Source organism: Camellia sinensis, chromosome 10 (genome assembly GCF_055761805.1).
Source record: "Camellia sinensis isolate YWXY chromosome 10, ASM5576180v1, whole genome shotgun sequence".
Taxonomy (NCBI): domain Eukaryota; kingdom Viridiplantae; phylum Streptophyta; class Magnoliopsida; order Ericales; family Theaceae; genus Camellia; species Camellia sinensis.
In genome coordinates this window covers 57,902,701-57,921,197 of record NC_138970.1, presented here as the reverse complement: position 1 = coordinate 57,921,197, position 18,497 = coordinate 57,902,701, and the positions used below count along the sequence as shown (strand labels likewise).

At 36.1% G+C, this 18,497-nt stretch overlaps 1 protein-coding gene and 1 long non-coding RNA gene across 2 annotated transcripts; both read left to right on the top strand.

Annotated features, from left to right (window-relative positions):
- The first annotated feature begins 882 nt into the window (after positions 1-882).
- On the top strand, positions 883-5,017 carry LOC114298136 (uncharacterized). Its single transcript, XM_082893239.1, has 2 exons — positions 883-1,731; positions 4,659-5,017. The coding sequence occupies exons 1-2, from the start codon at positions 1,112-1,114 to the stop codon at positions 4,663-4,665; spliced, it is 627 nt and encodes a 208-aa protein (XP_082749365.1). The 5' UTR covers positions 883-1,111; the 3' UTR covers positions 4,666-5,017.
- Positions 5,018-5,239: 222 nt separating this feature from the next.
- On the top strand, positions 5,240-6,773 carry LOC114308699 (uncharacterized). The gene is made up of 3 exons (XR_003645578.2): positions 5,240-5,375; positions 6,225-6,332; positions 6,462-6,773. It is a non-coding gene; the product is annotated as an uncharacterized LOC114308699 (long non-coding RNA).
- The last annotated feature ends 11,724 nt before the right edge of the window (positions 6,774-18,497 follow it).

Here is an 18,497-nt window from a genome sequence, read left to right as displayed (position 1 = left end):
TACTTTTTCAAGCTCCAACCGTTGCACCAGATTGATATCAAAATGAGATTTCAGCAAAAAAAGCATCAAACTGAGAACGAGACACAGATTTTACCAAATCACTGTTACTGACCGTTGAAAAGAGGTACACCGGTCAACCAGCTGGTTGCCCGACCGGTTCAACCAGTAAAAGATTCAAATAGTTCAGGAAAAAAAGTTCAAACCATTAAAATAAAAAAAAATTTGCCTAACCGGTCAACCGGCCGGTCGACCGGTCGACCGCCCCGGTCGTCCCGAAAAAGTTCATAAAGTTCAAAAAAAAGTTCAGACAATTCGCAAAAAAAAAAAAAATTTGCCTAACCGGTCAACCGGCTGGTCGACCACCCGGTTGTCCCGGGATAGATTTGGTGAAAGGTTAACCGTTGGAGCGAATTGTATCAAATTTAATGAAATGGATATTTTTAACTCAAATTTGATAAAAAATTTAAGTCACCGTTGAAGATGCTCTACAAGTTAAAATTTAGTGGACATAGCATTGCTTAAAAGAATATATACAAATGTTACTTTGTACACGCCAAGATTTAAGCCTCCTATCAGGTCCAACTTTCAAGGATAAGAGCATCTCCAATGCACTAGGCATATAATACTTGTTAGTTAAAATGCCTAGTGTGATTCACTTTTTTCAATTCCAATGCACTAGGCATATGATTAGGCATTTTGCCTCAACTCATATTCACTAGCTACATGTAGCTAGCCTTCAACGCTAGGCAAAATGTATTCATTCGTTAGGATCATTTCCCTCCATCTTTGTTGTTGACGTGTCATTCTATAAAATTAATAGTATTTGGATAAATAGCTAAAATAAAGAGCATGGTTGGAGTAAAAACATAAAACAGTTGATAGGCAAAATAAAATATATACTTTATAGTAATATTCAGATAGATAAAATGCCTACTACCGTTGGAGATGCTCTAAACCCTTCTTCGGAACCACCCTCAACCCCCTACTGTGTATCTCATTCCTCTACACAATTTCTCTTTCCAAAACCCCTCAGCCTCCTACTCTCTCACTCTCTCAATCAATCTCGAAACCAAAAACCTTCGAATTCAATCCCAAAAAAAAAAAAAAAAACATGAATTCATTCAACAACAACATCCCCAACTTCGACAACCTCCTCCTCCAAACCCTCATGGGCAGACTCCAAATCCACCCACCCAATCACCACTCAACACCACCACCACCATCACCATCACCATCATTCCTCAACCAAACCCTAGAAGACCTCCTCTTCGACACCGCTACCAATCTCTCAGACGCCGACGAAGACGACACTACCAAAACCCAGCTCTCAAAAGAAGAATCCAAGCTCGAGAAAGAGCTTATCCGAACGATTCTCAGTGGGAAAATCGAAACCCTGAAACCCAATTCGGGCCAGGCCGTCACGATCGGCGAGCACCATATATGTGTTGGGTTTCATCAAGAAACTGGGTCCGATTACAGGGTTTGGGAGTGGCATGGTCATGTGATGTTGTTTGATGATGAAAATGGGTACACTCCTGAGTATATATATGGGAATTACTTTGAGAGAATTCAAGCTAGGTCTGTTGTTGCAACCAATGATGATGATGATGATGATGATGAGAAGGAGGAGAAAATTGGGAATATGGGATTGAGGGAATTGATAGAATCGGGTGATTCGGGCGGTGGGCGGATACTTCATCGGAGTATGAATATGAATGCCGGGTCTCCAAGGTTTGTGTAGAAACCATTTTCCCATTTTTAATTATGCTTTGCATTTATTGATAATTTTCTAGTTTCATTAGTTTATTGATATCATGTGACTAAGAATTTGCATAATGGTTTACTCTGTATTAAATGTTCATGATTGCTTGTGTGGTGTTTTGCACAGTAGTTTACCTTGAGTTTTGGAATAGATTTGGTTTTTTTGGGTAGGCATAAATGCTTTTTTTCTCATTTGTATGTGTGTGTTTTCTAAGATAGAATATGTTGAGTGTGATGTGTGCATGCTGCACAAGCAATATTTATAATTGCTTAGTGATAGTAAGTTGTGTTTATGGTAGCAGCAGGTTTTTAAATATCAGCTGTTACGTAACGGGATTTTAGATTTCCAACACTTGTATTCACTGATATATTGTCCGATATCAATCGATGTATGACCACGTCACCAATACCAATACGTATCCCGATACCAATATTTAAAATTATGGATAACAGCATTGGGGAGATTTTTTTTTGAAAAAAAATGTGTGAATGTATGTTGTATTTCTACTAACAATATGTGGTGACGATGGTAATGGCACCCTAATTTCCCTAATATTGTGTTTGATTGGGGGATTTAGGAAAGGATTTGGAAAGGAAAATGGAAAAGAAAGGTGAAATGTGAATAAAATATACTTATATTTCACCTAGTTTCACACACCTTTTCCCTTTCATTTTCCAAATCCCTTTCATTTTTCAAATCCCTTCTCAAATCCCCCAACCAAACACAGCACAAGGGGATCTAGTGCCATGCTCGTATGAATTGAAATTGTGTGCCAAATTTATAGTGAATCTCCAATTAGTTATGCTCAGTCACAATTAGCTAAAACTGTAAGGCTCGTAAGGGTGTAAGGTTAGTAAATAACTTTTTCTTATCAAAATATTAGCTGTCCACAGAGAACAAGTGATTAAGGAATTGATAGCTGAAATTGGTGATCAAGATGTGAACATGTCAAATTACAGATTTCTGAATGCATCTTGACGTTGAATAATAAGAACAGGGATTTGACATAATTTGCATACTTGTTTTACCTAGAGACATAACTTGTTTTCAAATAGGTGACTGCTCCATTAAATGGAATGTGTGGCTGTCTTGCTTATTTATATCATATACAATAGTAAAAGTTTTTTTTTTTTTTTTTTTTTTTTTGAACTGGTAGTAAAAGCCTATTTGACACTTTTTGAATGTGTTTTAATTAAAATTTTTAATTTATAATACTAGACAAACATTTTAGTAACACTTCATGATCTTTAGCGACACTTCTTGAGTCTTCTAAACACGGTTTAAATGCTGAATCTCTTCGTAGATGTTCATTCTCTGGAGTACAACTTGTGTACTCTAAATATGTTTTGAAACATTTATAAAATGAATATATCATAAATATTATACAAATATTTTGCATTCTTTACAATAAAATTATTATGTGAATGATATCTTAATATTTAAGTTATGGAATATATGGAATTTTCAATTTTAATTAGTGTTATTTTGCATTTTTTTTTCATTATATTTGATATATAATAAATTTATAAAAATATAAAAAATTTAACATGTTCCAAGCGTATTGTGTCCTAATTATTTTAAAATTATCATGTCAGCATGTCCATGGTTGTAGTACTTAGTTCCATTAGGCTTAGTCAGGAACTGTGAACCTTAAGATTTAATGATCACTTCTTAGACCTCCATCAAATTGTCACATTATACTGAAGAGTATAATGTGATGATGGTTAACTATCTGCATTGTCCAGTAGCTCTACTAGCTTGTTCCATCTATCACTGCAATAATCATCATCATCATTTTGGTCAGGGGCGGAGCCACATATTGTTTGATGGGTTCAATTGAACCCGCTCAACTTTGAACTTCTTCTTTTTTTTTTCTTTTTTTTTTAATAAATAAAATGAAATATTATTAAAAAGCATCAAGGTGATACAAAAAATACAAAACTAAAAAGGCCAAAAATTAAGAAATCAAATCATCCACAAAATCTACAAAGGCCAACATATTCGGATCCACTGACACCGTGACCCATCTATGAAGAACCAAAAATAGCCAATTCTCCAACCAAGACACCGAATGAGAAATCCCCTGAAAAGTTCATCTATTACGCTCCAACCAAATCCAGCCACATTAAGCACGAAGTAGCAAGCAACCATACCTTTCGTCTACGCCTTCCAACTTTGACACCACTAAAATTATTAAAAAATATTTATGATGGCATCAAAATGATTTTCAAAAAGAAAGTTTATATAGAAAATACATTCAAAATGATATGCCAATAATATTTATGGTGAGTGTTTGTTTTATATAAGACTAACAAAAATAGAAGTTACATCATTCTATATAAATATTTTGTTTATATATCATTATATTTTTGAAAAAAGTATAACGTAGCTAAGAGTTTATTCTAATAAGGCCTTTGGCCTAATGATTATGTAAGCACCATTTTGTGGTGTGAGATTGTGGGTTCCAACTCTTCCAAAGACAAGTTTGATATCATTTGTGGTGATTATTTCTTTTGAAGTTTAGGCTTGGTGTATTGTTGGACAGGTTATGGTTATTGAGCTTATATGTTAGACTTTAATTATCTAGTTTGATATAATTTTTATCATATTTGTAATTAATCTTCTACCGATTGACAAAAAAAGATATAAGTTATCATTCTTTTTTAGCATGATTTTCTTAAATGTTTTTATTATTTTTTTTTTCTCACTATCTTTACTCAATCAATTAAAAGTCACAATATTTGCTCAATCGATATGAAATAATGATATTAATAATAACTAATTAAATGACCCGCTAAATTAACTTTTTGGCTATTCCCAAGTTATGTCCATCACACCATATATATTCTGAAGCATACATTTTTGCTTATTTTGTGTCTTCTTTTAAAATTCTCAGGTTCTAGTTGAGGTTTGGCAAGAGTTAGCAAAGAAGCCCTTGATACTGGAGAGAGAGGCGGCACACAGATTGTGGTTTAATTCATTGCTTCAAGATTGAATACAGTGCTCTCTTTTCTTGGCCAACTTTCGGCACTCTGAAGGGTTCAGGTGGCATCCGTTTGTTGTTTTTTTTTTTTCTTCCTGATTTTAAAATTCCAACAAACATAAGTTGAATGATACCACAAACCTGCTTGTTGAGGTTAAAGTTTTTGCTAGTTGTTTTTCTTAAATGAAGCAGCAGGACCGGTGTCTGCATCATTTTGTCAATTTACTTGTAATAGTGGTTATATGCTTATGGGTTCAGTTTCTTGTCACAAACTTGCATGTTTTTTCTGAAAATTCTTTTCTATTTCTAGAAAGCACTTCATTTCTTGGTGTCAAAAGCCCTCCAAAATTTTTGCTGATGATGCCCCTTAAGAATTTTTTTTTTTTTTTTTTTTTTTGTCTTCCTTGAGTTGCTTTTGACTCTCTCTCTCTCTCTCTCTCTCTCTCTCAAAAGAGTTCATGGTTATTGACCCAATGTTGAGAATATTGCTGCTTCAAATGAAAACACTTTTTTGCTAATTCTTTTCTTTTTCTGTGTAGTGATGCATTGTTGTTTGTCATACATTGACTGTAGCTTATAGTGATGTATTTCGTTGCTTTATAGAGGTGCATTACTTCCATTTTTCTAAAGGTAACAAATATGATTACCTATTCACTTAAAAACATGTTTTATGTTCCTTATTACATGCATTTATGTACCACTTTTTTTTCTAACATGAAGTTGATATATTAAAAAAGCTAAAATCTATAAACAGCTTTGTCGACAAAATCCTATTAGAGAGTGATTTTTAAATTGAATCTCAAAACTAGGATGGTGCCGAGCAAAATATTAACTTTTTATACTTTGATTCATTAGCATTAAAAAGTGACTGGTGTATTTGAAAAAAGAAATTTCGTCAAAAAATTAAAAAATTAACTCATTCTTTCTATTTTTTATACATTTTTTTATAAAAATTCAAAAATCACTAAAAAAATCAATTTCTAAACGAATTCTAAAAATTTTGCAATAAAAGTTAAGGAGAGAAGTTTGTAGGGCATGTTGTCACTCTATTTATTTCTAAACTCCCGTTATATCTCCAAATAAAAGAACCCGAAACTCACTTCAACTTGCGTAATTTTTTTATAATGTGAAGAACAAGTTTATATTTCAGTTGCAAAAAAAGTGCATGTAACACAAAAAAACTGAAGGAAAGGTCCAAAATCGCTTCTCACTTGCAAAAGAAAAAAAACCACACTTAAACTTTATCTCGCTCTTGTGTGACTCTCTCTCTCTCTCTCTGGCGACTCTCGCTTGCCAGTTCTCTCTGAAGTATCAGGATCCTCTAGAGTGGCCTTCCTGAAGTGATCTCCTAAAGTGGAAGATCTAACGGTTCAAAATAAAACTAACCAAAACGACGCCGTTTTGGCTAGTAATTTCAAAAAAAAAAAAAAAAAAAAAAAAACTAAAGCTTTTATTCAAAATTCCCAAAATTCCCTCCAGGTATAGCACAAAAGCAGTAGCAGAAGGCGGGAGTGTCGCCGTCCAGTCGTCGCCCCGCCGTTGCCGCCGTCCATTTGGTTCAAATGGTGCTGACATTTGTTTCTCATGGTGGGTTGGGTTACTTGTTTGGATTTCTTCAAAACTAACAGATAAGAGGATACATGGGTCTTCTTTCTTTCTTTCTCTGTTTTCTTTCTTTATTTTCATTTTAACTTGTGTTTTTTTTTTTTTTTTTAGCCTTATGGTGGGAATTTGAAGCTTCTTTTAGGTTGGCTTCAGTGATAGAAAAAGAGATCAAAAACAGCCCAGAAATTTTTTTTAAGGGCAACGAGCTAGCTAGTGGGAGAGGGCTTGCACACCATGCCTTTGATTGGTACTATTTTCTTCAGTCACAAAAGGGAAAAAGAGAAAAGGCTACCCACTATTTATATCATTGCTTGGCTTTGTACAAAAATTTAGTAATGTATGTTCAAGTTTGTACGGACTTTTTATAAGTTGTGGATCAAAATGACTTTGTTGAGTATTTCAGTCACTTTTACCAAGAGCTTATATGGTGGTGGTGTTGATTTTCTCAAACTCATATGAGTTTTGAATGTTCATCTCTCTCTCTCTCCTTTTATGATTTCTTGCAAACAGGTATGAACTTTGAGATCTCATCACCATATTCAAATAGTATTGTAGAGCTTGTGCAGCGGCAGCAGTGTGGCAGCGACGCGTTGGGGGTGGGTGGGAAGAGCTCCTCCTCTCAGCCCTTTTCTTTTTCTCTCTCTCTGTAATGCTTCGATATATATCAGATCTTCAAATATTTTGAATTAAAGCTTTAGGCTATGTTTGGAAGGGTTTTGGAACTTTAGTTCCACCTTTTGATTTGCCTATGGTGTTTGTTTGCAACTTTCAAAAATTAATTTCACGTTCACTTTTGAAAACTCGGTCGAATGTGGGAAAATTTAGATTAACCGGACGTCCGGCCGGTTGACCGGAACAATGCATTTTTTTTTTTTTTTTTTTTTTTGCAATTGACACGTGTTAATTTTTATATATTTAACAAAAAAATATTTTTCGAATTTTAAAAAAAAAATTATGAGCTTTAATAGAATTTTGAGTTGTGTGTTTGGTTATGCGTTGTAAATTTTTGTATCAAATATCATATGTTACATCAAAAATTCATCACTTAATTCAAAACTCTTTTCAAAACTCATTAACCAAACAAATTTTTCATACTCAAATCATAATTCCAAAACTCACAAACTCAAAATACAACTCTTATTCTCAAATCATATTTAGAAAGCTCTACCAAACGCTACTTTAGTTTTGTTTTTTTGGAAATTACTAATCAAAACGACATCGTTTTGGTTAGTTTTATTTTGAGCCGTTACATCTTCCACTTTAGGAGATCACTTCAAGAAGGCTACTCTAGAGGATCCTGATACCTCTTTGAAGACTTTTTGCAATGACTCTCGCTTTCCTTCTCCAATCTATATATATATATATATATATATTATAAGGAAAAGGAGATTTTAACCCACAAGTTTCGTGGAATCTCCAATATCTCAATTTTTATTTTTTTTTATTTAAAAAAATAAATAATCTCAGCATTTATTGATTTCTCCTAACCCACAAACCTTTTTGACTTCTTTCATAGTTGTTGCAGCACTCTTTTTAATTTCTCCCATACATTGTGGTTAGTAATGAGATTGTTAAATTATTTTCATAAAAAATCTAAAAAAGATAATTTATATATTAAAAAAATAGAAAAATTTACCCATAAATCCTAGATTGTGGAAAGTTGAACCATTTAGGGGTTATTTGGGTGTCCTAAATAAATGTACTTTTTGTCTTTTGAGAAAAAAAATATGAATGTTTGGATTAACTTTTTGACTTTTTATAGAAAAATGTGTATTAAAAAATTGTATAAATTAGTGTGTAGGGAAAAATTAGGATTGAAAGTTGTGCAGCCGTAATTGTTGACTTTTGGTAAATAGTGTTAACTTTTTAACTTTTTGAGTAATTTTTTGACTTTTTGACTTTTTATGGACTTGCCAAACTTAACATTAGTCTATTTTGTTTGGTAATATTTACTGAGTTGATTTTGAGTGTATTTAAGTTTACATTAATATCTTTTGTGGGATTCATTTTTTCTAAATTGGAGATTTGGTGTGTTGGTTGGGGAATTACCCACCAACGTTTCCCCAAAAATATTAACAGTCCATGAACACATCTACATGATTAACTTTCAACACCAACGGCAAGCTTCAAGAAAATTGCATATCTCATGCATACACAGTAACATTATATTCACTGTACAAAACCTGCCTTCGTTTCGGCACACAGTTTTGTTAGAAAAGGTTTTGAAGTTTTGAAAATATCTGATTTTTTTTTTAATTTTGGTATATTTTTTAGGTGGGACTCATACATCAAAGTTGGCGGATCTAAGTGGTAACGCGTTCTATGTTGCATTGTGATTCACGTAATATATTTGGTTGCTCAAAACCACTATGGAAAATTGAAGTCAAAGTGAGCTCCATGCAAATAGAGTTTTTGGTATAAATTCCTTAAGATTTAAATAAAGACTTGTCCCACATTGGCTTGGTAGGGAATTTTGTGGATTTATAAGGCATGGGATTGTAACTTGAGGAGGGGTCCAATGGACACCCCAAGTTTGTAGAAATGAGAGGTTATAGACAAATTGGGCTAGACCCATTAGACCCAAAAATAAATACACACACGCTGCCGCCGCCCGTTCGATCGAGCGGGCTGGGTGCGGGTGCATGGTTGGATTGGGTTGAGCTTGTCCGGCCCAATACTTGTCTTTTTGGACAAAAAACATTTGAAATTTATTTTTCTAAAATTAAATTCTAATTTTTTAGAATTTGAATTTTGAAAATTGAATTAAAAAATGGACTCCGTTTTTTTTCCCCCCACCCGAACAGATTCAAATCTATGTAATACGGATTTTATCTGTTCAAATTTTGAACCCAACAGATTTGTCTCTGTTCATTCAAACCAAACTGATACCATACCTGTTCATTCAAATCTGTACCTGTTTAATTCAAATTAAACAGCCATCACTCCATCTATAAATAGACTCTCTCTACTGATTTTTCATTCACAATTTTCGTACTTCTCCTCTGCAATAAATCTCTGCATTTTGCTACAATAAATTTCTGTGAGAAAGAGTGTAAACACTTAGTGTATTCGTTGTGCAAACAATTTGTAATGTTGTTATTGTTTGCTGCTGATCATTTTATCCTAGGAGATAGACGCTCACAAATCTAAAAGCACCGCGGAGAGGACAAATTTGTCTTAAGGACACAGTATTAAACATTGGATTTGATCAAAAATTTGTTCAAGAAATTAATCAAGTAAGTTATTAATTTATGTTTTGTTTTATTATTTTTCTATTTCAGATTTTCACTTTGTTTTTGTAATAAAATAAAAATCTGTTTTATTTATTTTATTTCATTTTCTGGTTTGGGTTTTTGTAATCAAACATTCTTCATCTTTTCCTTTATTTCTTTTGTTTGTTGTTAAGTACACAAACTTAATATATTCAGAATACAGTGAAGATTGTCCAACAATCTTAAGACAGATTTTTTTTTTTTTGTGTCTTCATTGCATTTAATTTTCTGTGTTTTCACAAAGTGATATTCTGGTTGGAAAATACAAATAGTAGTAATATACTGTTTATTTTATTTGACAACTAGTAGTAACATACTGATGTCATTAACAATTGCAGAATATTTTGTGTTACAGAAAAATTATTGTGGTATTTTATTTTTCTAGTTTTAGTAACAAGAAAAATAAAATTATTTTGTGTTATAATTTATTTTTTGGTTTTAGTTACTAGAAAATTAATTTGTGTTTTGGTTTTTTATGATTTTTGTAATAAGATATTATGCTATTACAACTGAAACTGTAATTGGAAGTGGTACTCCAATTGTAACACCAACTCCGGACCCTATCCAAAATCATATTCAAGTTCCAATAAATCATGGAGAAAAATCGAAAAAATTTAACGATACTGAGCTTAAGAGATGGCAGTAGAAAGTGTTGTTCTATCTTACAATTCTAAATTTGGCCCGGTTTCTCCGTGAAGAGGCTCTAGTACTTAGAGAGAATGAAAGTGATCGGCAAATTGTTGCCATTGTAGACGCTCGGAAGCATTCTGATTTCCTGTGCAAAAACTACATCCTCAATGGACTTGACAACATGTTGTATAATGTTTACAGCCTTCTGAAAACAGTAAAAGAATTATGGGATTCTTCGGAGAAAAAATACAAGACAGAGGATGCCGGCATAAAAAAATTTGTTGTCGGTAAATTTCTGGACTTCGTTATGGTAGACTCCCAAATGATAATTTCTCAAGTTCAAAATTTTCAATTAATTTTGCATGATATTCATTCTAAAGGTATGTCTCTTAACGAGTCTTTCCAAGTCATTGTTTTAGTGGAAAAGTTACCACCGGCTTGGAAAGATTTCAAAAATTATTTAAAACGTAAACGCAAGGAGATGATCATGGATGAATTGATTGTAAAATTGAGAATTGAAGAAGATAACCGAAAGACTAAAAAGAGGAATGGTAAAAATCTCATTGAGTCCAAGGCTGATGTGGTTGATCAAGTGCACAAACCATAAAACAAAAGAGGAAGTTTACTGGAGATGGTCCTAAACAATGCGACAACAATGGCAATAAGAAATTCAAAGAAAAATGCTATAATTGTGGCAAGACCGAACATCGAGCTTCTGACTGCTGCCCTAAGATAGATTGCAGAAGTACAAGGAAGAAGACCACTAATCAAGCCAATGTGACAGAATTAGATTACATCTCTGACGAGGTAAATGACATCAATCTCTCTGCTGTGGCGTCTGAGGCTAATTTGATTGGAAATCCCAAGGAATTGTGGGTTGACACTAGAGCAACTCGTCACATTTGTGCGGACAAGAAGATGTTCACTACCTACAATAAGGCTGCAAATGGTGAACAATTTTTCATGGGAAATTCTTCTACTTTTATTGTGGTTGAACAAGGAAAGGTGATCTAGAAGATGAAATCAGGGAAAGAACTTACCTTCAACAACGTACTGCATATACCAGGCATCTGGAAGAATTTAGTTTCTAACTCTTTGTTAAGTAAAAATGGTTTTAGGCTTGTATTTGAGTCTGATAAATTTGTATTACCAAAGAGTGGTATGTATGTTGGTAAGGGATACATGAGTGATAGTCTTTTCAAGTTGAATGTAATGACAGTTGTACCAAAACTTGCTATTAATGAGAATAACACGTCTTTTGCTTATATTTTTTAGTCGAATTTATGGTATGGTAGATTAGGACATATAAATTTTGATGCTTTACGTAGATTAATTGGTTTGGATTATATACCAAAGTTTGAAATTGATCCTAATCACAAATGTGAGATTTGTGTAGAAGTGAGACTAACTAAGGCTCCATTTAAAACAGTTGAAAGAAAAACCAAACCTCTAGAATTAATTCATACAGATGTATGTGATCTTAAATTTGTTCAAACTAGAAGAGGCAAAAAGTATTTCATAACATTTATCGATGAATGTATAAGATATTGTTATGTATACTTACTTAGAAGCAAAGATGAAGTCTTAGAAATATTTAAACTCTTCAAAGCTGAAGTTGAAAATCAACTTGGAAAAACCATTAAAATGGTTAGAAGTGATAGGGGTGGTGAATATGTTGCACCATTAAATGATTTTTTTGCACAACATGGCATTATTCACCAAACTACAACAATCTATTCTCCACAGCAAAATCGAATTGTTGAAAGAAAGAATAGAACCCTTAAAGAAATAATGAATGTCATGTTACTAAGTTCAGGCTTACCGCAGAACTTGTAGGGGGAAGCAATATTGTCTGTTAATTATATTGTTAATAGAATAACCCACAAGAAAACCAACAACACTCCTTATGAATTGTGGAAAGATCGACTACCTTCCTACAAATTCTTAAAAATGTGGGGAAGTTTGGCGAAGATAGAAGTTCTTGTCCCTAAAAAGACTAAGATGGGACCAAAAACAGTTGATTGTGTGTTTATTGGTTATGCTCAAAATAGTAGTGCATATCGATTTCTGACTTATAAATCAGAAATACCTTATATAAATGTGAACACTTTTATAGAGTCAAGGAATGTTGTGTTTTTTGAATATGTCTTTCCTTACAAGAAAGAACAGGAATTAAGTTCACATAAAAGAACCTATGATTGTACACAAAGTCAAGAGACTAATGACAATCAAACACAAAAGACTAGTAACGGTCTCGACCAACAAGATTTAACTGATGATGAACCAAGACGAAGTAAGAGAGCAAGAACATCAAAATTCTTTGGTCCAGATTTTCTGACATATCTGGTAGAAAATGATTCTCAAAGCTTTAAGGAAATAATGACAGGTCCTGAAGCACCTTTGTGGAAAGAGCCTATTAATAATGAAATTGAATCCATTATGCAAAATCGTACTTGGAAATTGGTGGATCTTCCGCCTGGTTCTAAACCTCTTGGATATAAGTGGATATTCAAGAGAAAAATGAAAGCAAATGGTTCAATAGACAAGTATGAAGCAAGACTTGTAGTAAAAAGTTACAGACAAAAGGAAGGTCTGGACTATTTTGACACATATTCTTCTGTGACAAGAATAATATCCATCCGCATGCTTATTGCCGTAGCAGCGTTACATAATTTAGAGATACATCAAATGAATGTTAAGACAGCTTTCTTAAACGGTGATCTAAATAAAGAGATCTATATGGAACAACCCGAAAGGGTTATAGTGCCAAGGCAAGAAAAGAAAGTTTGTCGGCTTATAAAATCTCTTTATGGATTAAAACAAGAACCTAAACAATGGTATGAAAAATTTGATCATGTTATGTTTACTAAGGGGTTTAAGATAAACGAATGTGACAAGTGCATCTATGTTAAAAACACTGACCAAGGATGTGTCATAATTTGTCTTTATGTGAATGACATGCTTATTATTGAAAGCAGTCAAAACGTGATCAAATCAACTAAGCAAATGCTAAACAAAAGATTTGATATGAAAGATATAGGGGTCGCAAATGTAATATTAGGAATGAAAATTACTAAAACATCTGACGGATATGCATTATCTCAATAACATTATATTGAGAAAATTCTTGGTAAATTTATCAAGGATGATATGAATGTAGCTAAAACACATGTAGACATCAGTCTTTATTTATCGAAAAATAAAGGTGATGCGATGTCTCAGTTAAAATACTCTCAAATCATTGAAAGCCTAATGTACCTAATGAATTGTACTCATCCTGACATAGCTTATGCAGTCAGTAAATTAAGGCCTCGTTTGGCAAGAGGCTATTTTAGCCAATTAGCCAAAAAGTTACTGAATTAGTTAAAAAGCCAACAACTCATACCAAAAAGTCAAAGATTCTCTTTTCTCTCTACTTTTTGCACATCTTTTCGTAATTAGCCAAAAAGTCATCCCAAACATACAAGTTTTTTTTACCTACCTTTTTAGCCAAATAGCCAAAAAGTTACTAAATTAGCCTGTTCCCAAACGAGGCCTAAGTAAGTACACTAGTAACCGTGGAGAAGACCATTGAAAAGCGATCATTCGGGTTCGTAGATATCTAAAATTTACCCATGATCATGATTTGAACTTTACTCGATATCCAACAGTACTCGAAGGTTATTGTGATGCCAATTGGATATCGGATACTAAAGATTCAAAATCCACTAGTGGATATGTCTTTATTCTGGGAGGCGCTGCTGTTTCTTGGAAATCCACGAAACAAACATACATCGCACGATCCACAATGGAATCTTAGTTCATCTCAATTTTTACATCTCAATAAAATCTTTTTCAATAAAATCTATTAGATGTAAAATCTTTTTTTTACATCTCAATATACAATTTTAAATTTTAAAAATCTTTAAAGTTTATGTAAACAAATCTGTACGAGCACGAAATAATCTTCTCGTATAATCCTGTTGATCAAGTTTGCACTCTTCCAAACGTCGTCGCTTTACTCCCTGAAAACACAAACGTAAGCTAGCCGGCGGGTGTGTGCCGGATACCTCTTCGATGCCTAAGTCAACAAAATAGACAAAAACTCAATGTATTCGAGAATCAAAGCTGTGATACCCGTAAATAGGTCCTATCATGAGCTTTTATAAGTTTTGCCTGGCACAATCCTAGTAGGACTATTTATTCCTCAATGTAGAGTCCTCCTAGGAATCATACTTCTGAAAGATAATGCCTATGCTTCAACACCCTCTTCACTGCTCTAACCAAGTGAAATGGTTTTACTACGGTTGTATGATTACACAACCGAGCTAACACCGCTATATTTAGGCGGCAACTTCAACCGTGCTTCACCTAGCTCGGTCCCACCTTGCTCTTACAATTTAGCTCATCGCGTCCACATATGACGCCTTAGTTCGGTCACCGTTCAACTATACCTCAAACCGGAGTATATGAACCGAGCTATTTGCAACCATCTCTTCGACCGGAGTAATTGTCACCACACTTAGACCGAGCTAACAAAGCTAGGTCCAATCTGCGAAGCCCTTTTTACTACGGCCCACGAATCGATCTACTGTAATGACTGGGCCTAGCTCGGCCCTAAGTGCACATAAAAACCCCCTCTCAATTGCCCCTTAATCCTATTTGCATGGCACGATTTGGGATTATTCTTCTCCAGCTAAGCTAGATACTTTCAAGCCAACCAAACTCGCTCTCCACCGAACTACCTATGAGGCTGGTCCATAAACGTCTTTTCAAGTGCTCTGTATGTCTGAATCATTTTCCCTTCCCTTGGACACGTGGCAGGACCCCATTGGCCAAGTATAGCTGTCACAGCCATCTTCGTACTCCGCAAATTTTGAACAGTCCCGCCCAAATTCACACTTTATAGAAAAAACCTCCTTTTTGAATCAAAAATACCATTGTTCATCTTCGTTTCTTGCCTTCTAAGTCTCCATCCTAGCACTTGAAAAGCTCTGTGCTTTCGTCGGCAGCCTTACAGTCCTGACCTTCGTCCCCTCATTTCGAAGTTGTAAGTGACTCAAATTCTTTCTCTTTCTTTGTTTTTACTTTTGTGAATATGTATAGTATAGAAATGCAAACACACGTTTTTCGAAATATACTACTATAGTTTTCACATAGATGGGTAAGAACTACTCAAGCCCCAAAACCCACATAATAATACCCTAACTATACTCTTAACTAGGTTTACAACCAATCTGAAATGTGATGTTTTCGATCGAAAATAACACCTTGACCGAACTAGGAACCAATTTGTGATAGGTGCAAACTCGACCGGACTAGGAAACCTTACCCAATAACCGAGCTAAAAACTTGTGTCCTAACCGGACTAGGGCCCTTAATGCTCAATGACCGGGCTAAAAACTTGCACTATGATCGAGCTAAAGGTTGCAATCCACTTAGCCGATCTAGAGTTTTTATCATTTGTTTATCCTTCTCTTTTAGCCCGGTTCAGTTGTCTGGGCATAACACTTTTCATCTTCACTTTGCAAACTTTGACTAGGTTTGGCCAGGCACACCTTTGCACGCTCAACCGAGATACTCAACGTCATCTCAACACCGAGCTAAGGTTCCGAGCTAATTTATACATAATTTAAGTGAAATGGGTAAATACCGGTTTTTAGTAAATTCCCCTAGGGCCATCACCGAATTCCGCAAGGACTACAACATTCCTGATGATGTCCACCTTTCTTTTGCCAAGCTAGACACGACGCCCTCGGGAAAACTGGGCTTCGTCCCCTTCACCGTGATATCCATAGTTGAAGCTGGACTTCGATTTCCTATTCAGCCACTCCTTTATGAATTCCTTAGGCAATCTAGACTATGCCCAACCCAGCTTAGCACCAATTCTTACAGAATAATAAATGGCATCGCCGTGCTAAATCACTGACTTTGCCTTAACCTCGGTTTAGCCGAGCTTTTTCACAAATACTCACTTAGCCAGAATGAAGACGGTTGGGTATACTATTTAAGAATAAGGAGACGCCGCGAGAAAATAATTAAAAACACACTGGACAAAGGCGTGAATGACGACGACTTTTTCTGGGTTTCTGGCAATTTTGAAGACCAGGAAGCCCAGATACCGGGCTACGGTATTAATTGGAATAAAGGCACAGCCGGTATAAACACCTCGGCTCAATTTGTCTGTTTTTTGCCCTTGCTGTTTTTTAAGTTCTTCACCGGGCTTACCGTTGGCATTTTTCCTTATGCAGACTTGAACCAGCTTAAGTCACAATATCAGTACCCCAACTTGGACGCTCTCTACGCCGCGCTTCGATACCGTGATTGAGGTTGGGCCGAGCTATTAAACTTCGAGCCAATCTATAAATATAGCGGAATGAGGAAGACCAGGGTAACCGACTTTCTCCTTGAGCCATCCCCTGAACTAGATCCCGCACTTCCTCAAATTAGGCTACTCCCGCTAATAGAGGAACAAAAAATGGCCAAGAAAAGAGCCGTCAAAGCACTCATCAAGCTGAGATCCCATAAGCTAGACAAACACATGAGGCCGTGGTAGCCCTTCCAACAACCCAGGCCTCGTCGTCTTGGCCCAATAAGCGTGCTCGCACCTCCACGACCGAGCCATGTCTTGTTGATGAAGATGACACCGTGCTCCCTCAATCCACACAACCGAGCCCAGAACCCGTGCGTTCTGACCGGGCTAGCCTTTCAGAGTGGGTACCAAGAGTGACTTACAAGAACCGAGCCATAACAAATACAGATTCAGTGGTTGCAGAAAAAGACCACTCGCTTGCCTTCAACCTCGCCAAGAGCGTGTGTTTACCAGCCGACATGGAGTATCACGATCATCTAACCGAGCTGAAGGCCATTCACTCGGCTACAAAGTCGATGGTGCTGGTAAGTTCTTCCTCTGCTTGTCTTTCCAGTTCATACATGTGTTTGCACGGTTTTAACCACAATCGATATCTCTCTATTTGTAGGCCATGCAGAAGAATCACGTTGCTCACAAGCGTGTGTTGGAGCTGCGTAAGACCACACGGTTGGTCATGGCAGAAGCCCAAGCTAAAACAGCCGAACTAGAGGAATCCAAACAAAAAATGACCGAGCTACAGACTGAAATAGCGCGACTCACCGGGCTGGTTAACTCGGCTGAAGCAGATAAGCAGAAGGCTTTGGCCGAGCGGAAAGACAAATATCTGCTCGAGTTGGCCAAGCTCGAGAAAAAGAAGGGTATAGAGATCGCCGAGCTGCAGAAGAAGATGGAAGATGCAAAAGACCGTGGCTACAAGGAAGGAGAAGCCACCTACATTCTACAGTGCGAAGCTTCAAAGGATATATTTTTTAAATGCGGATGGAAAGCGGCTGCAATAAAGCTCAGTTTTGGCCAAGTGTAGACACCCCATTTTTGACCGCCCTTAAGACTTGGGCACTACTGATGGTTTGCTCGGTGTTGAGAGATGTGCAGGGCAAAGATTCAATTTCTTCGGCAAGGAGAGAGGCAAATCCTTCAAAACACCTTGTTTAGGGGTTTGGAGTTGAAGAAAAGAGGAAAGGAGAGGAGAAAACTGGTCTGGGAAAAGTTCGGCATGAATCCGGGTAGAAGCAAGTCGAGCAGCCCTCGCTGAATCGGGATTATCTGTCTGTACGCTTGGATTTTAGCTATGGGGCCACCACCGTCGGAAATCTTACTTCCGGGGCTTCATTTTGCACTCAAGAATCTCCTAGAGCCAAGTCCGGGTGGGGGAGATATGATCAGTTGAAGTCGGGCATCATCCCGGTTGGATCGAATCTGCGCGGCTTCACGGAAAAGGGCATAACTTTTTGCACAGAAGGAATTTTAATGCAAGGTTTGCGCCATTGGAAAGATAACTTCCGGGGCTTCAATCTGGACATCCACCGGCACTTTTTTGACCTCACCGGCCACCCATCGGCACTGTGTTTGTGCCGACCGGCAATTTATTGTGGCGACCGGCCATTTATTGTGCCGACCGGCAATTTAAAGTAGCCGACCGGCATATTTTGCTAGCCGACGACCTTCCGGAGCATTCTACAGATAGAGTGTATGCCAGTTGTGCCAGCTGGAGGGCACAGACAAGATCCTCCATACACGTGTATGGAGGATATGCACTCTTGTTAGCTTCCTCAAGAAGCTTTGCACTTGGTTTTGGCTCTATAAAGGAAGCCCTCTTCTTCCTTATGCTAGGTTAGAGGAAAAACCAGCTGAGGCACCATTATACATACAAACCTATATCTATACATTCAACCC